This window comes from Hyaena hyaena, unplaced genomic scaffold (assembly GCF_003009895.1).
Source record: "Hyaena hyaena isolate Hyena2069 unplaced genomic scaffold, ASM300989v1 scaffold_49, whole genome shotgun sequence".
NCBI classification, from domain to species: Eukaryota; Metazoa; Chordata; class Mammalia; order Carnivora; family Hyaenidae; genus Hyaena; species Hyaena hyaena.
This window is the reverse complement of record NW_024080681.1, coordinates 3,866,027-3,889,193: the sequence shown is the minus strand read 5'-3', so window position 1 is coordinate 3,889,193 and position 23,167 is coordinate 3,866,027. Positions and strand designations below refer to the sequence as shown.

General features: G+C 37.1%; 1 protein-coding gene and 1 long non-coding RNA gene across 14 annotated transcripts in view; one reads left to right on the top strand and one right to left on the bottom strand.

The window, feature by feature from the left end:
• Positions 1–772: 772 nt before the first annotated feature.
• Positions 773–1,662, bottom strand: LOC120230847. The gene is made up of 3 exons (XR_005528190.1): positions 1,588–1,662; positions 1,108–1,156; positions 773–942 (listed from the first exon to the last, which is right to left on the bottom strand). It is a non-coding gene; the product is annotated as an uncharacterized LOC120230847 (long non-coding RNA).
• Positions 1,663–5,159: 3,497 nt separating this feature from the next.
• Positions 5,160–23,167, top strand: part of ICE2 (interactor of little elongation complex ELL subunit 2) — a 65,443-nt gene continuing 47,435 nt past the window's right edge. For 7 of the 13 annotated variants that reach the window (XR_005528191.1, XR_005528192.1, XR_005528193.1 and 4 more), the window contains exons 1-5: positions 5,177–5,252; positions 6,209–6,333; positions 8,072–8,176; positions 15,028–15,289; positions 16,333–16,452. Coding sequence is in view for 10 of the 13 variants with exons in the window: in XM_039230600.1 (XP_039086531.1) it covers positions 6,293–6,333; positions 8,072–8,176; positions 15,028–15,289; positions 16,333–16,452 (528 nt within the window). In the remaining 3 variants the exon portion in view is untranslated. Of the gene's footprint in view, positions 5,253–6,057; positions 6,108–6,208; positions 6,334–8,071; positions 8,177–15,027; positions 15,290–16,332; positions 16,453–23,167 lie in introns of those variants that run through there. The other 6 variants (XM_039230602.1, XM_039230601.1, XM_039230605.1 and 3 more) reach the window with 6 other exon arrangements.

Sequence of the window (23,167 nt, the reverse complement as noted above, 5' to 3'; positions counted from 1 at the left end):
CCAGAGGGATACCAGAACAGGAGCATAAGAGAGATTTCTTACCTCTTGTATATAAGGATCTCGTGGGAGAATCAGAAAGGAAAACAAACGTCTGGTTAATAAACTCTTCGAGAAAAAACAAAAGTAATAATCATAATAAGACCTGACCACAGTGTGTCTTGGTTGGTACTATTACTACTAAGCTTTGTCTCATGAGGCAAGATCAGTCTAGCCCTTCAAAATTAGACTTCCACTTTTAGTGTGCACTGGGATCAAATGGACCAGTGCAGAGCAGGCTTTGGTTTCTCGTGACTGGTATGTGAAAAGACTATGCTCGTGAGCTGGGGAGGGTAACCGCTGACCTGCTGAGATGCAGCTCAGGATGTTGACTTCCCCTTTTGAACAAGAAACTGAAGATGGGGCCCAGTGGTATTCAAAGCCATAAAAGAGACCGTTAATATCATGTAAGTCACCAGAGACTAGAAAAATAAAAGCATTCTTGCCTAAGGGATTTCAGGAACATAGGAGCAAGCAGGGAATTTTTGTCAAGAGAACACTCATGGATCCCAAAAGAATCACACTGATGGATCCTCAACTTGTCTTTAATACAAATCTAGACTCTCCATAGTGGCAGAAGCCTACTGCCAGGTTAACAGGCACTCTGTAATTTCACTATACCACCAGTTGTAAGCTGGAGAAAAATCCTGTTTTGTTTTGTTGTTTTTCCTAATGTCATTTATCTCTGATATTGGAAAGAGATAAACTAGCCTTAATACATTGACTTTACCTCTGGATTGTTTTCCCCCCTCAGGAGGAGAACTATTGACTCCAGTAAAATATAGGCATGTCTCAACAATCCATTTGTTGTTTATTCAGTGGATGGGCTTCTCAAACAATGGTTTAATTCCAAGATGACTTCCTCTTTGTGAAGGAGAAGTTGCTTCAACTATTACCTGTGTTGTGCTTAGAGAACAAAAACTAATTTCAATATTAGCCTTACCCAAAATTATAATCATAACCTCCTAACAAATCTCACACCCACCTTTTCTACCATTCTTTCTTTATCCGTCCAATAAAATACATACTGTATTCTAAAGACAAATATAAATGATTGCTTAGTTATCTTACTTGAAATGATCTGTCATCAACTCCTCTCTGTGGGAGGGTTAGATGCTCCCTAGGAAAGACCAGCATTCAGATGAACAGTTAGTTCTGGGTTTTCTATTTATTTGTTTGTTTATTTTAGCACAGGAACCATGTAATACAGAACACAACAAAATATACTTCACAAAATATCGTCTTCTGAGTGGGAAATTTTGAACTCTTTAGCCATTCTCTTCTGAAACAGGATATCTTGAGCCAGAGCACGAAGCTGGTTTTCAGAATGATAATTCCCTCCCCACTTGAAATACCTTTTTTTTTTTTTTTTTGGCTGAAAAGCCCAATTTGAACAAACTACTACTGGCAATGGTATTTCCCCCCAATAGTCCTGAATCAATTACTAGATTAAAATCTCTTTGCTAGAGAACTGTTTCTGGACTCCCCTCTCGAAAGGTCCTTCCGGGTGATTGTACGTTCGTGAAGCAATTTCCTGAGTGAAGTACTTACCAGGCAATAAACTCTCCAAAGCTAAGTTCATCACAAATCAGGCAAAGGAAGCTCGTTAGCTGAAGGGTAGGAAAATGACTTGGAACTAATAAAAAATAGATGATCATGCATATTTCTATGTCCCTTGGTCTGCAAGAAGAAATATACATCTAGAAGCAACTGTAATAACTGCACTTAGCCAAGTGGTTGCCCTTTTAAGAGTTCTTTTTGAAATTCGGTCCAATGAAACATCTTATAAACTCAAAATAAGTACCACTGCTAAATACTTTTAATATGAAACTGACTTCTCATTCAACTTCTGAGTTTGTTTGTTTTTTGGCTTAGCAAAAATGGAAAACCGAATCTTTCTTCTGCCTAAAAAATCCATTGAATAAAATGGCACGATCACTTTGGAAAACAGTTTGGTAGGGTCTTAAAAAGTTAAACATAAACTTAGCATATAGCCCAACAATTCCACTCCTTGGTATCTGCCCAAGAGAAATGAAAATACAAACTTCACACAGAGGCTGGTATACAAATGCTCCTAACATTACTCATAATAGCCAAAAAGTGGAAACCATCTAATGTCTGTCAGCTGTTGCATGGGTAAGCAAACTGGTTCATATCTGTAAACACACTACAATCAAGCAACAAAACTACTAACACCTACTACAACATGGATGAACTTGAAATTATTTTGCCAAGAGAAAGAATCCATATTGTATAATTTTTTTGTCTGGAAAAGGCAAATCTATAGAGATGGAAAGCAGATTAGTGTTTGCTTGGGGCTAAAGAGTGGGAAGAGAGATTAACTGCAAAGGGGCACAAAGGATTTATCAGAGTAATGGAATGCTTTAAAACTTGGCAGAGTTCACTGACAGTTGCAAAACACCATACATTTACTAAAACTCAGTGAATGATACAGATTAAACAGGTGAATTTTATGATATATAGATTATACCTCAATAAAGCTATTTTAAACCTCCTACACACACACTGGTTTTCTCATCACCCAGAGCATAAAATCCAAAGTCCTACTCCTCTAACATAGCATGAAGACCCTCTCTGGGGGGGGGGGTCCCCTTCTCTACCCAAGGAATGACTACTCATCTTTCAAGATGGGTATAATTTGTCTTATAATTTATATATATATATAAATTAATATATATAAAAACATATATGTTTATATATATAAAACATAATTTGTCTTATAATTTATAATTTGTCTTATAATCCATTTGTTTAAAATGCCACCTACACTGTGTTTTTTTTTTAAGTTTATGTTTTTATTTTGAGAGAGAGAGAAAGTACAAGCAGAGGTGGGGCAAAGAGAGAGAGACAAAGAGAGAGAGGGAATCCCCAGCAAGCTTAGCACGGCCAGCATACAGCCCAATGCAGGGCTCGAACTCATGAACCGTGAGATCATGACCTAAGCCAAAGTCAGTCTCTTAACCAACTGAGCCACCCAGGCGCCTCTACCCCCACTGTGGGGGATTCGTAGGGCAGAAAAAGTATATACTGATGGCTGTTTTATGTTGAACACTTACTCTTTGTAGTGTATTTTTTATATTTTACTTCTAATCCTCACAACAGTTCTGTAGGGGAGGATATTAAAAGTCTTCATTACCAGATGAGGAAACCAAGGCTCAAAGAGGAGACTCAACATGTCTAGGATCACACTGCCAGTAAGCAAGAAAAATGAGATAAAACCTCTATCAGCTAGACTCCAAAATCCATGTTCATTTCACTAAACTGCTTCTGATTTACAAGTAGAGCATAAAGAAGAAAGGATACATACATTTAACATATTGTAATGGCAAAAGTTATAAGACCTGATTTTTAGGATCCACTTTATCACTGATCATATGATGTTGGAAAAGTCATTTGACAACCTGAGCCTCAATTTCCTTATCAGGAAAGTAAGAAGTTAGACTGGATAATCTCCAAAGTTCATTCTGGCTCTAAAATTCCTGATTCCATATGCTATCTTGCAACCACCAGAAATCACATAGACTGAACCAGAGCATACTCTTTGATGATAATCTGTAATCTCAATACAGGCCATGTATGGTGATGTTACCATACATCACACTATTATGTGCTGATAACAGCAGCATAAATGAATGAACTATTCTTGAGCAGTTTATTACGCAGCTGCTGTATAGTAGGACAGGATTCCCAACTCTCTCTGACTGCATGCTTTAGGAGATAGTACCCAACGCTTGAAGTTCTACATTGCCTTGATGTCCGTCTCTGTCCTAGCACAAGCTGTCAACATCACTCACCTAACAAGTGTTACCTGCACAGTGCCATTCATTGCTCTGGCTGATTTGCAAGTATTCATAAGCCCTGTCTCCTAACCTGCTTCTTCGCTACAACTCATTTAATACACTGCTAGGTAAACTTTCCTGAAACATAGAAGCTCTGACTGTGTCATTCTTCTGATGATAAACACCCCCACCCAACCCGCATTTCATTTCTTATACAATAAAGTCAGGACCCTTAGTTTAGCTTATATGTTCTTGTGTGGCCTGGTGCCAGTCTATTTTTCAAACCCGTTTTCTCTACTAGTCTTCATAGTCCTTGCAGTCCAGACAAAATAAATTACCTAAGGGTCACTGGATTCAAGGGAGATTCTTAATAGAAGTATAATTTCTTTCTAAACATAACTTTACATAATATCATAAATCATTGTAAAATTTAGAGTATGTTTTCCTGTTAGCATACAACCTGGACTCTGTTCATGCGATAGATTCATGCAGTTCCTTGTGCTGGTCTCTTTCTAGAATGCCTTTTCTCATCATCTACATACTTCAAAATCTTCAAATAAGCTGACATGTCAAGTGCCCAATGTGGTAACTGACATGTAAGTATTCAAAAGGTATTAGCTACTAAAAGCTGCTTTCTATTCTTCTCACTAGTAATTTCTCTCCCTCTTTGAACTGACACAATTTCTCTTACATAGCTTACTACTTTCTATTTTGTTTCATAATTATTTAATGTGAATACAATTCCCAAAAGCTCTAGGAAAAAAACTGGTATTCGGTCTTAGACCTATACGTAACGAAGCACAATTGTAAGTACTCAATAAATCTTTCCTTAATGAATGAGAATAAAATTAGTGGGAGAGCCAGAATGGCTACTGGTGGAATCCGACATCTAAAGTGGGGTGGGAAGTGGAGGTGCTATTCTGTGCCAAGTACCGTGCTGAGCACAGCTTCATCCGTTACTTCATGTAACCCTTTCAAAAATACTAAGTACGTGTTAATACTATCTCCCCTTTACCGAGGAGGAGACAGGGTCAGGAAGCTGAGACATTAGCCTAAGGTCACAGCCAAGTCTGTTTGGGTACTTCTAGTACTGAACTTGTCGCCTCTCCTCTTTTTATCATCCCTTCAGGGCCGAGAACTTTCTAGGACAACACACAGCCCCGGCCTCTTCCTTCAAGCGAGCAGCGACGTACCGAACCTAACAATTTCCAGCCAAAACACCCCGAACGCGAGAGGGAGGAATACTCAGGCCCCGCCCCTTGCGTCTTTGCATACGTCATTACGCAGGGCCGAGACGGCGCAGCCACGTCCTTTAAATAAGGCCTTCCGAGAGCGCGCGCGACAGAGTAAGGAGTGGGGTGGAGCGTGTGTGGAGTGGGGGCCGCGGCCCGGGTCAGAGCCGCCGCGGACCAAGAGGTGGGCGGAAAGGATGCTTTGCAGCAGAGACGCGGAAGGGAGGGCGCTGCCCTGCAGGCGGGCACTCGTGAGGGCGGGAGGAGGGAATATGGCGGCCCCCTGGGCCGGGCTAGGACCCTTTGCTCCAGGTTTTGGCGCGGCCCCCACCCCTGGCTTTGCTCGCCTCTACTTGCCTTACTGGAACCCTGTTTGTCCTTCCGGCCGCCTTTCCCTCAGCCATTCCTTTGGCCTTCATCGACTCTCCCTCCTCAGCCCCACAACGGGTCATAGTGTGAGAGGTGGATTACGTGGGAGCAGGTCAGGCCCGTCAGGTACCAAGAGACCGACTCAGATTTGACTGCTAGTTTCTCACATGCCACTTTATCAGTGCGTTCCGAATGACAGGAGAAGCAGTGAACATAGAGTGGTCAGTCCAGATTTGCATCTCTTGTGATTCCTCTGTATGGTCCCGTGAAATGTCACTTAAGTCACCTGGACCTCAGTCTCCTCAAAAGTGAGGTTCTTTTGGAAAGGTTCTTGATTTCCAGGGAGTTTCTTTGCAGCTTTGCTTGCCAGAATCTGCCCCATAACCGTGTATGTTTGGGAAAACGGAAGCAAGATTTATTTGGGCACTGAGGAGTGGAGGGGAGCTGAGTTAAGACTTACAGTGCCATGCTGTAAGCGATTTAGTGTGTAAGCAATGAGAACACCGTTCTGTTTTGACTGTTTCCTCGGTGAGTGTCCTGAGAGTTCCGTTACTGGAGTTAAGTTAAATGGAGAAGGACTCCTACATGACCATTGCTGTTCTGTTACAAAGAACCTTGGGAATATTCGTCTGTCTCCTGTATTGTCTTTAGGTGTCCCTGCCAGTTGAGGGTATGTGTTAAAGGTTCTTGCTACACCTAAGTTAACAGCCCCTGGCCAGCCAGTCACCTGCTTTTGATCCTGACCTTTGGTTTTTCCTCTGTTGAGTGTAGATTCTGCAGAAATCCTACCTCCGGGGGAGCGTGCACTGCCAGGCAGCAGAATTGTGAGCTTGAGTGAGGCAGACATCTAGAAATATGAGCTCCATGATGGCCATGGGTGAGCCCAGGCTGAACTGGTGAGTTACATCTGCTTATGTTCTAAAGAGGAGTGAATTGGACTGGTGGCTGGAAAGGAGGGTTTCTGGCCTGGAGAGATTTAGAGGAAACAGAAAGAAGACACAAGTGTAATGGCTCAGAATGTACCTGGGTCTTATATACTGAGCCCTTTTGAGTTACAACTGATGGCACTTCCTTTCCTGAAAATGCCAATAGTTCATCATTCAGATTGCTACTAGATATTGCTTCATCCTGTATTTATTGTTGGTCTCTCAGTGAAGGCAAGAGGCTAGAATTTTTTTGTGTCCAAGAACCTCGCCCATATCTGTACGAGTAATAGAAAAATCTCTTTTAAGAACAGACAAGCCTTCATTTTGTTATATTAGAGTCTGTATCAAGTGATGATGTAAATGCATAGACTGTTTTAGAAGTATATGAGAACTTCACAGATAGCAGACTTGCCAAGTGTGGTTTTGTAAAGATCTAACACATAGCTGCTTCAGATCAATTTAACACACATTTACTGAGCATCCACTCTTTGCTAGCCAAAGAGAATACTAAAGTTACAAGAGATTACAGAGTTGATTAAAATAGTACCTGACTCAGAAGCGTCAATCATGTGCTCAGTAATTTTTTTTATTGCAAACAGTACTCCCTTCCTTCAAGGAGCTCACTGTCCCTGAGCCTCTGACTTTATTTTTGTATGATAGACAAAATCCTTATAATTTAATGAGGTTTCAGAGACAGAGTATCATAACAAGTCATAAGAACCTACACTGGTAGATGGCAAGTAAGACATCCTAATTTTTATCATTTGTATTTTAATCACAGTGGTTTTATTGATAAACACTGTTAAAAACAGTAAGAAATAAGTGTGGAGCAAACATGGTAAAATTTCCTATTTTGGGAATGGGCCAGCCAGAAGTTATTTGGTAGACTGTTCTATTGTAAGTTTTAGGAGGTATGTACATTTTATGCTCCTTGCCATAAAGAATGTCTTCAGGTGCAGCACAGATGCTCTTAAAATGCCATTGACATTGTGAAACCAAATGTGAGCCTTTGCACAGGATTGTAGCCCTTTTCCACAGAATCCTCATAATCTTTGTCCTTTATAGATTATGGTTCTCATTGTTTTTAACTTTTCATTCCTTCAGCCAGCATTTATTAGATACCTCCTATATGGAAAGCATTGACTATAATAGCTTAGTGTCCAATTATGATGTTACAGAAAATCATATAAGACCTTGCAGTGGTTTTAGCAGAGGCACCCCATTTATCACATTTATCACATTTGCCAAGTTGATGGAAATAGGTAGGATATTCAGTCTTTGTAGTGTCTTTTGGCCTGGCACAATAATGCATGAAACAAAACTAAGTTGAGAACCATTTTCTTTCAGCAACCAAACATCTTAATGTTGTGCCACAGAGCCTGAGGTGAGCCCTGTCCCTGACAGACTCTTACTATACCTTAGTCTGTTCTTTGACTCTTAAGTATCTCTGACATTTAATTGGGGATTAAAAGAGCAAGGCTGATTATTTGAACTGGAGAATTTCAGAATGAGCCTAGGCTAAAAGCTATCCAAGTAACACATCTAAACTCAATCTTCTAGTACATGAAATTGAAATTATTAAGAGATGATTGTCTTGGAAAGGGGTATAGGGGGCAATAAGTTGTAAACTACAATTGAACCAGTATGCTGCTTAGTCTCGCATGAGATTCTGAATTATCAAATGTAAGTAAATTACTTTGTTTCACAGGGATGTTTCCCCCAAAAATGGCCTTAAGACATTTTTCTCTCAAGAAAATTATAAAGATCATTCCATGGCTCCAAGTTTAAAAGAACTATGTGTTTTGTCTAACAGGTAATATATTTATTTGATTGTTTTCCTATTTGATTATAAAACTTCAACTGCCGGAAAAGTAACAAATGTGTTCACTATTAAACATCCAATTCGGGAATTATAAAAATTAGAAAATGGAAGAACCCAGTACCCAAGGGTGGCAAGTCTTTGGTGTACGTGTGTGTGTGTGTGTGTGTGTGTGAATTTTTTCAGATCTTTCTCCACATAGATATAAAACCAAAAATGGGATCACATTGTAAATAATGTAAAATACTAAGAAACTGTTTTGCAGTTTGCTTTTTTCATTGAAAATAATATTTTGTGTAGCTTTCCATGCCTCTACATATGTCTTAATCTTAATTGTTGCATAATACTTCGTTATATAGATATACTTTTAATTCATTTAGGTAGTCCGAATTTGCAAAATATGCTCTTCTTTTTTTTGTAATTATAAGCAATATGTTGATGAAGTTCTTGTAATAATTTTTATAAGATAAATTCATAGAATCAAATTGTTTGGTCAGATGGCATATGCATTTTATATTTTAATAGATACTGCCAAATTCCTCTCTGCTATGAACATGCCTATTGAGTGATCATTTTCCCTTCTCACTGCTTGCCTGCCTGTAACAGATCTTCTTTCCTTTGTGATTGGCTGTTTCTACTCTATTGTGGATGAATCTTGAAACCAAGTAATTGAGTTTACTAGAATGGATGTAAATATGCCAAGTGAGGAATTGGGGAGTTTCTCTAGAGGAGCTCAGTATTTACTTTCATCTTTTCTTCACTCATTCTGCAGTGGAGGAAGCATATTTCCAGCCTGTATATGGAATGGGTCCCCATCTGTTCTGCCTTCTCAGTACCCTTTCTGTCAATTAGCATTTCCTTTTACTCCTGTATTTTCATCTTTCAGTGTTAAAAGGTGTTCAAGTTCATCCTGCCTCAATCCCTGGATTCCATGTTACTTTCTTACCTCTTCTCTCATTTGTACTTAGACTTCTTTAAAAACTTGTATGTGTTTGCTGGGAGGAAAAGTGGGACAAAAATCTGTAAGACATACAGAGAACATTTAACAAAATGGCGATAATAAGTCCTTCCCTATCAATAATACGTTAAGTGGATTAAGCTCTCCAGTCAAAAGACACATTAGGAGAATGATGAATAAAGCAGAATAAAACACTTCACTGCACATCCCACTGCATTTGCTTTCACTGAACATCCCACTGTCATCTGGCTTCCACCCTCACTAGTCTACTAAAACTCCTCCTCAGGATCATCACTAGGCTCTTGACTATGAAGACATCTCACTCTCCTAGTTTTCTGGTGATAGTGATATTTCTCAGTCTCTTCTGCCTAAGCCTTACTATACTGGCTCATCAGACTCTGAAGATTTTAAGAAATACTGATTTTGTACTCTCAACGCAGCTTTTGGAATCTGAACCTTTAAGGGTGACTATGGAATCAATTAATTGACCCCAGTGATATTAATTTAGGTATTTCCATCCCTTTCCTGTGATAAACAGTGATCATCCTTTTTATACATGTGCTGATATAAGTAGGATAAATTTCTATAAGAGGAGGGTATGTATGTGCTTTTTATTTTGATAGATACTGCCAGATTGCCATTAAAAACATTTAAAAAATGCTTTTTTGATGATCAGATGAATAAATTCACATAAAAGCAAGCAGATGTTGTATTGAAGAGGCAATTTCAATATTTTTTTAAATAGTTTATTGTCAAGTTGGTTTCCATGTAACACCCAGTGCTCATCCCAACAAGTGCCCTCCTCCATGCCCATCACCCATTTTCCCCTCTCCTCCACTCTCATCAACCCTCAGTTTGTTCTGAGTATTTAAGAATCTCTTATGATTTGCCTCCCTCTTTCTCCTTAACTATTTTTTTCCCTTCTCTACTCCCATGGTCCTCTGTTAAGTTTGTCCTATTCCATATATGAGTGAAAACATATGGTATCTGTCCTTCTCTGCCTGACTTATTTCACTTACCATAACACCCTGGAGTTCCATCCATGTTGCTACAAATGGCCAGATTTCATCCATTCTCATTGCCACGTAGTATTCCATTGCGTAGATGAACCACATCTTGTTGATCCATTCATCAGTTGATGGACATTTAAGCTGTTAACATGATTCAGCTGTTGTTGAAAGTGCTGCTATGAACATTGGGGTACATGTGCCCCTATGCATCAGCACTCCTGTATCCCTTGGGTAAATTCCTAGCAGTGCTGTTGCTGGGTCATAGAGGAGTTTAAAGAGGCAGTTTTAAAGGCAACATTCTTGCCAAACATACTTATAATGCCTTTACTAATATCATCTATAGAAAGTTGAGTAAATCCTGTATAAATGTATCTATGGATTTTTTAAGCTATTTTTGTTATTCAGCTTGTACCATTTCTTGAGTATAACTTAATTTCATTGTTTCAATTTCTTAAAACTTATCAATTTAAATAAAGAATTGACTTTGTTTATTTGAATCAAAGAATGCCTACCAATTCTAGTCCTGGAAAAGGAGGGTAAAGATGTATATCTTTACCTTTTCTTAAAGGTAAAATGAACATGTATTTTTACTTTAAAAAAAAAAACTTCTCACCATTTTATGTATTTATCTCAGCCTTCATCTTTTCAGACTAAAAATTTTTAATATTCATCTTCTTTATCCTGTTTCTTAATTATTTTAATGGTTCTTTTCTCTTTTTTTTTGAAGTTTATTTATTTTGAGAGAGAGAGAGAGCACTAGTGAGCATGAGCAGGGTAGAGGCGGAGAGAGAGAATCCCAAGCGCAGAGCCCTGAGCGAAAATTAAGAATTGGACACTTAACCAACTGAGCCACCCAGATGCACCATATTTTAATGGTCCTTTTCAAGTTTGGTTCTAGTCAGCATATCCTAGGTATGGGTTATAGTCTGAATTATGTAAGAGAAAGGATATCTTGCTGGCAGTTTGGGTATAGCTGCTAAAATATTTTCTTCTTAGGATATGCTTGTTTTTCCTTAGATTCTGTATAGCACAAAATAACTTTTTAGTATAACTTACCTTCCAGCACAGAAAAAATAAAGACACAAGGCATTGATTTCATGTTTATAGTCTTTTTTGCTCGTGTTAAATTTTACTAAGTTTTGTCACAGTAATTTACAGCTGTTTTCTTGATGGAAAAAGCAGAAAAAAATGTAAAAATAAATTTATTAGCCATAATTTTGTGTTTTGCCTTTCCCATCATATTAGGAAAATATTGCTACCTCTCATTACTCTGCTTTCAGTAATATGAGATTTTTATCCATCCCTTCTCCCTCCACTGAAAGGTAAACACTTACCTTTTTTTTAAATCAAAGTTTCTGATTGTAGATATTTGTAATTGAGCTTTAAACCAGCAAGGGGGAAAGTAGCTTCACATTTAAAAAATTATGAAATTTTAACATTTTGAATATAGAAAGGTAAATCAATCCAGGAGGTACAGGTAGACTTTAGATGGAAGCTAGAAGCACCATTTCCAAATGCTACTTTAAGAAGCCACCCAAACCAAAGACTTAAAGCATAGGAAAGTAAAAGTTTGAATTCTGCCTTTTTCTTCATAGAAACTTTAAGTAAAAAAGGAGACTAGGTAGTTGACAAAATGAAGGGGAAAAACTTCAAACCATCAACTGAAATAAAATATAATGCTGTAAATGTGGATAGAGAAACCCTGTCAGATGCTTTTGGCTTGCACCCTGATGAAGATTTTGACAGCACTGCACACAGAAATGATCTTGATGTGCTGCCATTTCATTCTTTGCTGAATGTAGCCAATTTAAACTGCTACAGTTTCTTGACATTCCTACTCTGGCATATCTGAGTCAGCATCTTGTTGCTGCAGCAGCTTAATTAAATTTGCCAGTTTGTGCCACAAGGACAGACATGTTCTCGTATTCAGAGAGACAGCTGTGAAGCAGTATTGTTAAGAGTTGCGGACACAATACCGTTAGGTTTGAATAGCTCTCAAGACATTTTCTAGTGAGAAATCAATTTGCTGTAATACATTTCTCCCAAGATCAGCACTTAATATTCATTTTGTTAACTTAAAATATGCTTATTTTTATACAGTTGTTGGAGAAACTTTAGTAGCTAAGTATGTCTTCTTTCACCTGTATTATTTTCAGAGCCAATCCAAGCATCTGTATTTTAATTTCCAAAATCCTTTTCCCATTCACCAACCACCTCTTTTGATTAGTTTTCCATCTTTAGTTTAGCCCTAAAAGAGTAGTCTTGAATATTTTGCTTTATTTTTTTTCCTAAGAATCTTTGCATTTTTACTGTATTTGCTTTAGTCTTTTAAAGCTGATTTAAAACAAATTAGCAGTGGTTTTAGATAGGGCTCACCTTTCATCCAGACACAAATCTAGATTGATAATTCTCAGCCTTATCAGGACACCACCCTCCCACTTTTCATAACAAATATTTATAAGAAATGAGATACCTCCTTTACTAGCCTGAAATGGAATTAGCCTCAGACATTGTACTTAAAAGTAATGTCCAAGATATAAAATGTGAAATCAAAGAATTTATGTTATATATTTTAATATGTAAATGTGTAGATACTACTGCACTGGAAAATATAATGAAGTAGATGCACCAGCTAAAATGAACAAGGTTAGGGGCGCCTGGGTGGCTTAGTCGGTTAAGCGTCCGACTTTCGCTTAGGTCATGATCTCGCGGTTCGTGGGTTCGAGCCCCGCGTCGGGCTCTGTGCTGACTGCCAGCTCAGAGCCTGGAGCCTGTTTCAGTCTGTGATTCCCTCTCTCTCTGACCCTCCCCTTCTCACGCTGTCTCTCTCTCTCTCTCTCCTAGAAATAAATAAAACATTTAAAAAATAAAATAAAATGAACAAGGTTAGATTTAAGAGAGGTTACTATAAACTGTGCCATAGAAGAATCATAAAAATAAATGAGAATAAAATGTGTTGGTAGGATAAGTAATAACAGACCAGGTTTGTTTGTATATGATCAGAGAAAGCCTGAAGGAACCTTTGAAAGTTGTATAGTTTCTCTCTCATATGTTACATTATAGGCATCTAGTGTTCACCTCCCTCTACATGCCTTCTTTTATAACAACTCAGATGTAGCCACAGGCTTGTAAAATTCCCTGAAGAAATTAATGGGTCTCTTCTTTCCCCCTCTCAATCCCTTATCCCATTCTTCTTAGGATTCTTCTCTGTCACCTATTCAGTATGTTCCCAGTTTGGAAACCTGAGATCTCCATAGTTACATTGTATTAATGTACATATTTAGTTATCTGTCTTCCCCATTATCTGATTATCTTCCTCAAGTCTGATCCACTTGATTGCACAGTTTTAGAGAGTAGAGACTGTATTGTACTCCAGTGTCCAGTGTAAGCCTAGCACATGATACTCACTCAATAAATATTAATGAATGGGGGGATGAAGAATGAATCAATGAATATCCATCCTTCTCATTAGTTTCCCTTCCTCTTGTGTTATTGTTGTTTAATTTGGAATTAAATCATGGAGAACAGTTACTGCTGTGGAGATTAGAATTGTAGAGGCTAAGGAAGTGTAGTTGTGTATGTGTGTATTTCTGTACTTTAAAACTCTCTTATTAAAAATGTAGAGTACTGGGGCACATGGGTGGTTCAGTCGATTAAGCATCCAACTCTTGATCACGCCTTAGGTCATGATCTCATAGTTTGTAACATTGAGCCTAGAATCAGGCTCCATGCCCACAGCGCCAAGCTTGCTTGGGATATTCTCTCTCTCTCTGTTTCTCGAAATAAATAAATAAACAAATTTTTTTTTAAATGTAGGTTACTACAGTTGAATACTAGGAATAGAGACAGATTATGAACAAGATAAGAGCTTCAGGTTAATATACCTCACTGGGGCAGAAAGGTGATTTTTTAGAAATTGGGGATATCGTTTCATAATTACAATAACAGGTTCTATAGTTACTACTGTCTCATCTAGTGCATTTCATCATAGATATGCCAGATTTTCTTTTTTGCATTCATTCAGGGCATAAAGACATTTCCATGGATTCAGCCATGTACTAGTGATAAGAGAATCATACAACTTTTCTAAAACCACTGTTGCTTCCAGAAAATATGGCACACAGTGCTGCAATTTTCTTTTTAAATCTTGAGATAATTAAAGCAAAGGAAACTAGAAAATTTAGAATTTTAGTGAATTTGTGAATTTGTGACCTCCATTATATCCTGCTTTTAGTGGCTTTTGCTCATCATATTAATGGATGTCGCTTACTGAAGAATTTAAGATTTTAAAAACAGCTTGCATTGTTAGGGCGCCTGGGTGGCTCAGTGGGTTGAACATCCAGCTCCTGTTTTCTTTTCGGTTCAGGTCGTGATCTGACAGTTGTACGGTCAAGCCCTGAGGTGGGCTCCATGCTGAACAGGGAGCCTGCCTAAAATTCTGTCTCTCTCCTTCTCCTGCTTTCCCCTGCTTACACTCTATCTCAAAAACTAAAATAAAAAAAATAAAAATAAAAACTTACATTGTAATAAAATGAATAAAATGTAAACACGAAATACCTGCATATATAATTGACAAGCAATTACCCCTCTTAATAAAGGGAAAATAGTTCCAAATTGAATAACTTGTCTAAGGAGTTTGCCTCTCCCTCTCCATCAGATATTTGAAGGTAAACTTGTAATGTGATCCTCTCCTGCAGAATACTTAATTTACACCAATTGGCTAAACATAAAAATGCAGGTGGCAGAGTTAGATAATAATCCAGAATTTACTATGTTAATCACACTATATTCTCCCTGGTGATTGAGAATCATGAAGTTCCATGATAGTAATCTTCATGTGAAAAGCACATATTTGTAAATTGTATTTTTTTTTCCAGACGTATAGGAGAAAATTTGAATGCCTCAGCAAGTTCTGTAGAAAATGAGCCGGCAGTTAGTTCAGCAACTCAAGCAAAGGAAAAAGTTAAAACCACAGTTGGAATGGTTCTTCTTCCAAAACCAAGAGTTCCTTATCCTCGTTTCTCTCGTTTCTCACAGAGAGAACAGAGGAGTTATGTGGACTTGTTGGTTAAATACGCAAAAGTTCCTGCAAATTCCAAAGCTGTTGGAATAAATAAAAATGACTACTTGCAGTATTTGGTATGTATGCTATTCTTTAGCTTCAGTAAAAAATATTTTAACTTTGCTTTTTTTGGGGTACAGTCATTTTTAACAAAAATGGAAAATTTAAGGAGTTTAATTGACAGAGCTTTGGTGCTTTTGTTCTTTTGTGGGTTCTTTTATAGTAAGCATTTTCCTTTGGTTCTGAGCATACTTCAGTTCCTCTTAAGGACTAGCAATACAATTTTATAACGCTCACAACCAATTGTAAGTTTTTTAAAATTTCTTTAGCAGTTTCAAGTTCTCAATTATATAAATGATGCTGTATTGAACATATTTGTTGCAAACTCTTTGTTCACATTTATAATTATTTCCTTAAGATAAATTCTTAAAACTATAATAGCCAGATCAAAACTATATGTGTTTTAAGGCTTCGATCTGTATTTATACCTGAGTAAATTGTTCTGCAAAAAGTTTAAACCAATTGATACCACTATTGTATGAAAGTTTTTTATTTTTAAGGTTGTGTCTTCACTTATGCTGGACATTATGTTTTTGCTTCTAATTTGATATAGAAAAATGGTGATTTCTTGTTTTATATTATAGTGTTTGCTAATGAAAGTAAGTCTTTGTGTGCTTATAAGCCATTTCTTTTTTTCTTTGTTTTTTATAACTTGCCTATTCATGTTGTTTGCACGCTTTCCCATTTGGATATTTGTCTTTTTTTTATGCTAATTTAGAGCATTTTATGAAAAAAACTTAATGATTCCTAAATAAGTAGTGCAACAGTCATTTGCTTTTTTTATTTTATGCATTTTACACTTTAAATTGAAGTGTAGTTGACATGCAATATTGTATTAGTTTCAAGTGTTCAACATAGTGTTTTAACATTTATATACAATGTGAAGTTTTTAATAACAAGTTTGCCGTTATTACATAATATTTACTATTGCTCTGATTTTTGCTTTGGATGTGATACTTTAATTAGTCTTTATATACAGATTATTAGAGCAGCGATTGAGAGGTGATTGTTTTTAATTAAGCTTCTTATTCCAAGACATGTCTACTTTTTTAAAAATCAGGATATGAAAAAACATGTGAATGAAGAAGTTACTGAATTCCTAAAGTTTTTGCAGAATTCTGCAAAGAAATGTGCACAGGATTATAATATGCTTTCTGATGATGCTCGTCTCTTCACAGAGGTAAAAATTAAAAAAAAAATAACATTTATTTAAACTGCCAAGTAATAGGCAATAACATCATTTTAAAATGTGTGATGATCCTGCCAAAATAATATGGAAATATCACCAATTTAGAAAACAAATTGTGTATAGTATGTCTTTTATTCATCATGTGTTTTAGTAATGGAAATACCAGCATCTCAAAATCATATTCTGTAGTATATTTATATTTGTTTTTATTAATAATATATATTATTGTATTAGAGTTTATCTAAAAACATCAACACCAGTCTGACTTTTTTAAAGCCTTTAAAACTAGTCATTATACACAACAGTGCGATAACCTTAACACTATTGAACTCTACATGTAAAAATTGGTTTAAGATGGTAAGTTTTCTGTGTATTTCACCACAATTTAAAAAAAAAAAACAAACTGGTCACTGTAAATTGGGGGACAGCGGAGGATATTAGTTTAACCATTTTTTGAACACTTTTTAAGGTGAAAAAAATTTCGCTATTAATATGAACTAAAAGAATGATTCTTCTAAATAAAAGGAAGCATTACCTGTTTATTTTCTCTGAACCTATATATGATATACTCAAACCAAGTATTATATTTTTCCACATAGAAAAGGAATTGTAGCTTTTCCTATTTTAATGGTGCCTTTGAAAGGACCAGAATGATGGTTTTAAAACATAAGTCACATCCTCTTCTGTCATTGGCTTAAAATGGTTTCTCAGTTCACTCAGAAAGAGAGGGTCTTAGCCTAAGTGTCCATCAACAGATGAATGGATCAAGAAGATGTGGTTTATCTATACCATGGAATACTCCATGGCAATGAGAAACAATGAAATCTGGCCATGGGTAGCAACATGGATGGACCTTGAGGGTGTTATGCTGAGCGAAATAAGTCAGGCAGAGAAGGACAAATATCATATGTTTGCACATATAGGAGGATTAGGAGGAACTTGACGGAGGACCAAGGGGGAGAAGAAGGGCGGAAATGGTGGGGGAAAGGGAGAGAGGCAAACCATGAGAGACTCTTGAATGCTGACAAAAACTGAGGACTGATGGATGTGGGGGGGAGGGGGGGATGGGCATGGAGGAGGGCACTTGTGGGGATGAGCACTGAGTGTTATGTGGAAACTAATTTGACAATAAACTATTTGTAAAAAAAAAAAAAGAAAGAAAAGAGAGGGTCTTTACAAAGTTCTACAATGCCCTACATGATCACAGCCTCTCAACACCCCCACCCCAGCCTGCTTCATCTTTTATATTCTTCCCTCTCAGTTGTTCTACTTTGGCCTACTGGCCTCTTTGTTTTACTTGAATACTCCAAGCATGGTCCTGCCTTAAGGTCTTTGGCTTTTCCCATCTTTCTGGAAGCTGTACCCCAGATAAGTGCATAGATTAGTGTCTTGATCTCAGTCTCTCTCTATTCAGATGCCAAGTATCAATGAGGATATCACTAATTACCCTAAAAACATAACATCACTTTCAGAGTTCCCTTTTACCATATTTATTCTTTTTTATTGTCTTTCTCCACAACACTTACATATAAATACTTTTTTGTGCACTGCTGTTCCCAATGACTAGAATAATGCCTGACACACAGTAAGTTCTCAATTATTTAAGTGAATATAAAAATGTTTATTAACAGAGTATGTTATTTGATAGCTAACAATCAGCATTAAGTCTTGTTTTTAGTCAGATTGACTTGGCAGCATATTTTGTCTGATTTCCATTTTATATCTCCACCCTCAAGGCTCACTGATATTTTTCTGATTTTTTTACTGTTTTAAAATTTTAATTTTATGTTATGAAACGCAGTATACTTATGGGAAGGTATATAGAACAATTATACACAGCTTAACATAATTATATAGTGAACACCTATGTAGCGCTCTTCCAAGTCAAGAAATAAAACATTTCCAGTAACCCAGAAGCTCCTTGTGTATTCCTCCTGATGGTAACATTCTCCCTCTTTAAGAAGTAATCACTGACATAAGTTTGGTATTGATAATTTCCATACCCTTTATTTTGGTACTTCTGTAAGCTCACTTTTGCCTTTTTTTTTTGAAGTTTTAAGTGAACAGAATTCTTCTTTCACTCATTATGTTTGTGAGATTCGTGTATGTGTATAGTTCTAGTTCAATAATTTTCATTTCTGTGCATTGTTAATTGTATGAATAAACTACAGTATATTCTATTGATCACAATTTGAGTTGTTTCCTATTTGGAGCTATTCTGAGCAGTGCTTCTATGAAAATTCTCAAACATGGCTCTTGGTGCACATGTGCACACATTTCTACTGGGTATATACCCAGGAATGAAATTGTTGGGTCATAAGTATGCATATTTCAACTTTAGTAAATAATGTCAAACTGTTTTCCAAAGGATTATACCACTTTATAGTGTGCCCAGCAGTTTTGAGAGTTTTGTTGCTCTGTATCCTGAAGTTGATACTTATCGTCATTTCATTTTTTTTTTTAAATGTGTATTTATTTTTGAGAGAGAGACAGAATGTGAGTGGGGGAGGGGAAGAGAGAGAGGGAGACACAGAATCCAAAGTAGCCTCCAGGTTCTGACCTGTCAGCACAGAGCCAGGTGTCAGGCTCGAACTCAAACTGTGAGATCATGACCTGAGCCGAAGTCGGATGCTCCACCGACTGAGCCACCCAGGCACCCCCATTTCAGTTTTAAACAATCTAGAATGTGTGTGTGTATATATATATATATATATATACACACACACACAATAAGATTATAGGGGCGCCTGGGTGGCTCAGTCGGTTAAGCGTCCGACTTTCTCTTAGGTCATGATCTCGCCTTTCGTGGGTTCGAGCCCCGCGTCGGGCTCTGTGCTGACTGCCAGCTCAGAGCCTGGAGCCTGTTTCAGTCTGTGACTCCCTCTCTCTCTGACCCTCCCCTGCTCACGCTGTCTCTCTCTCTCTCTCCTAGAAATAAATAAAACATTTAAAAAAATAAAATAAGACTATATTTTCATATGCTAATTGGTCATTTCTTATGAATAAACTGTTCAAGTTTTGCCATTTATTCTGTTGGATTTTCTTTTTGTTATTGATGTGTGACAGTTCTTTGTATATTCAAAACAAAAAAATTGTGATGGGTTATATATGTTGGACACTTTTATTTGATAAAAATGGACTCTTAATCTACAAGTTCCTCCCCAGTTCCTTTCTTTTCCTTGAACTTTTCAAGAACTTGGGTCATTTGACTTACAAAGTTCCCACAGTCTAGATTTTGATTGTTTATTAGAAGTGATGTTCAACATGTTCCTCTTTTCTCTGTATTTCTTACAAATTGTCATTGGGATCTGGAAGCTTGATCAGAATTAGTCATGGCCAAAGGGACTCAACACATAGATTTTGTATTCTTTAATCAGGTGGGACATAATGTCTGGTTGTTTCTTTTTTGTGGTGTTTGCAGCAATTTGTGCTCAGTGCCTAGTCAGTTCATTCACTGTGCTTTGCAAGGATTGTAGAATTCTAGTTGTGTCACTTATTATTATTTATTAGTTGGAATAATTTTGTTAAGATATGCTTTCCCTTATCTCTTTGGTTCCTCAGTTCATGTAGCAGAAAAAAAATACTTGATTCTTTCCCCTTATATGCCAGTTTCAAAAAATTCCTTCTTATTCTTCAAAGTTGATTGGTGTTTTCTTTTTTAAAAATATTATTATTAAATCATAGAATTAAACATGTTTAATGGGTTTTAGTCCACTGCAGTTACTTTTTCAAAGCTCAAACAATACCATCTTTAGCCAGTGACAGTTCTTCATACTGGCTTTTGAGTCCTTTTTGTTTCAATTTTTTAACGTTTATTCATTTTTGAGACACAGAGAGAGACAGAGTGGGGGGGCGGGGGGGCAGAGAGAGAGGGAGACACAGAATCCAAAGCAGGCTTCAGGCTCTGAGTGGTCAGCACAGAGCCCAACACGTGGCTTGAACTCAACGTACCACGAGATCATGACCTGAGCTGAGGTAGGAGGCCAAACCGACTGAGCCATCCAAGCGCCCCATGGCTTTTGAGTCTTTTTGAGTCACTGTGGTAACCTATGAGGCTTGTTCTGTACAAAATTTTTTTGTATGATCTCCCTGTTTTCCTCTACTTTTTTTTTTTTTAATTTTTTATGTTTTATTTATTTCTGAGAGAGAGAGAGAGAGAGCATGATCAGGGGAAGGTCAAAGAGAGAGGGAGATACAGAACCTGAAGCTGGCTCCAGGCTCTGAGCTAGCTGCCAGCACAGAGCCCCACGCAGGGCTCGAACCCACGAACCGTGAGATCATGACCTGTGTCGGATGCTCAGCCGACTGAGCCACCCAGGCGCCCCTCTACTTTTTTTAAAAAAAAGATTGTGTTGTATCTATATTGTTAGAGCATATAGTCATTATATACTAAATAAGCTCTTCCTTTTTTTTAATTCAATTTTATTGAGGTATAATTACATATCATAAGGATCCATTTTACATGCATGTCACTGAGTTTTCACAGAGGTATATGCCTGTATGATCATGACCACAGTCATAATGTGGTATATTTCCATCACAGTCACAAGATTTCTATGCCTCTTTCTGACCATGGCCCAGGGAACCACCAGTATGCTTTCTGTCAGCATGGATTAGATTCAGTTTTTCTAGAGTTTCATAAAAACTGAATTGCACACAGTGTATTCTTGTGTCAGGCTTCTTTCATTCAGCATTGTTTGAGACTCATCCATATTGACACAAATATGCATAATGTGCTCTTTTTTATTCCTTTTTGTTTTATTGTATGATTATACCAAAATTGGTTTATCAGTTCAGCTGTTGATGGGCATATGTTATTTCCAGTTTGGGGCAATTATAAATAAAACTACTATGAACATTCTTGTACAAGGATTTTTAGGAACATTGTTTTCATTTTGGGGGATTAAAGAACTAGGAGTAGAATTTCTGGATCGTATGGCAAGTGTAGTTAAATTTTATTAGAAACAGTCAAACTTTTTCATCATGGATGTACCATTTTACACTCATCAGCAGTGTGTAAGAGTTCCATTGCGGTGCCTGGATGGCTCAGTTGGTTGAGCTTCCCAACTCTTGATTTTGGCTCAGGTCATGATTCCAGGGTCGTGAGATTGAGCCCTGAATAGGGCTCTGCGCTGAGCATGGAGCCTGCGTAAGATTGTCTCTCTCTTCCTCTGCCGCCTTCACCTGCTCCTACTGTCTCTCTCTTAAAAAAAAAAAAAAAAGTTTCAGTTGCTCTGTACTTTTGCTAACACCTAGTATTGGTAATCTTTTTAAATTTTAACAACTTTATGGTATGTAGTGGTGTTTCAGTGTGGTTTTAGTTTTCCTAATGAGCGATGATGTTTTAAAATCTTTTGCTGATTTTATTGGTTTTTATTTTTATTGAGTTGTGAAAGTTCTTTATATATTCTGAATACAGGTCTCTTATATATGTGGTTTTCTCTCAGTTTGTGACATGTTTTTTAATGTTTTTAACTGTCTCTCAAAGAACAGAATTTTAATGAAGTCTCACTTTTTAAAATGTTTTATGGTTGGTGCTTGTATGTGTTCTAGCATAGAAATCTTTGCTGACCCCAAGTAGTTCTCATCTAGGGTGACTTTTACTTGTTTACCCCTATGGACTCTAGCTATATCAGAAGACATCTCTGGTTGTCACAGCTGGCAGAATGCTACCGGTATCTACTGACTAGAGGTCAGGGATGCTGCTAAGCATACTAAAGTGCATGTGACGTCTCCACAACAAAGAATTATCCAGCCCAAAATGACAGTAATACTTGTGTTGAGAAACCCTGACCTAAAGGATTTATAGTTTGAATGTGAATGTTCAAGTTTTTTCGGTGCAATATGTGATGTTTGGATCACCATTTATTCTTCTTTTGAATGGATATCTAGTTCTAGCCTAATGATTTTCACCTAAGCGTGATTTAGCCTCCAGGGGACATTTGGTAATGTCTGGAGACATTTTTGGTTGTCACAACTGAGGAAGGAGTACTTGTGGCATCTAGTGGGTAGACCCAAGAATGTTGCTAAATATCCTTCAGTACATAGGATGGCCCCCCCACCACAAAGAAGCATCTGGTCCACAATGTTGAAACTGTCAATGATGAGAAACTGCCTAGCACTTCTGGTTGAAAAAGCAATTTTTTTCCGTCACTGAATTGCCTTGTCACCATCGATAAGTGGGTCAATTTCCTGACTTTATTTTATTTCATTAATCTATATATCTGTCTTTATGCTAGCACCACCTAGTCTTCTAGTAAGTTTTGAAACCGTGTCAGGTAAGTCCTGCAACTTTGTTCTTTTTAAAAATTGTTTTTGGCCCTTTTTAATCCTTTGCATTTCCATATAAATTTTGGAATCCACTTGTCAGATTCTACAGTAGAGCTAGGTGGGATTTTAATGGGGTTTTTTAATCTGTAGAATGTGTATTTTACAAATATTTTTTAAAATAGTATTTAGCTAGATTGTGTTTTTCCTTTTCTTTTTGAATAAACTCTTGACATCTCTTGTCTTTTAACTGGAAAGATTATTCATTTATATTCGTTATGATAATTGATGTACACAGACTTGTTTGTGATTTCTATTTATCTTTTTCTAAAGTTCTTTCTATTTTTACTTCTTTTGAAGAGATTGACTTTTTTTCTCCTTCTTTTCCTCTTCTTATTAATTTGGAATTTATTCATGGTTTTTCTGTTCTCTTAATGGT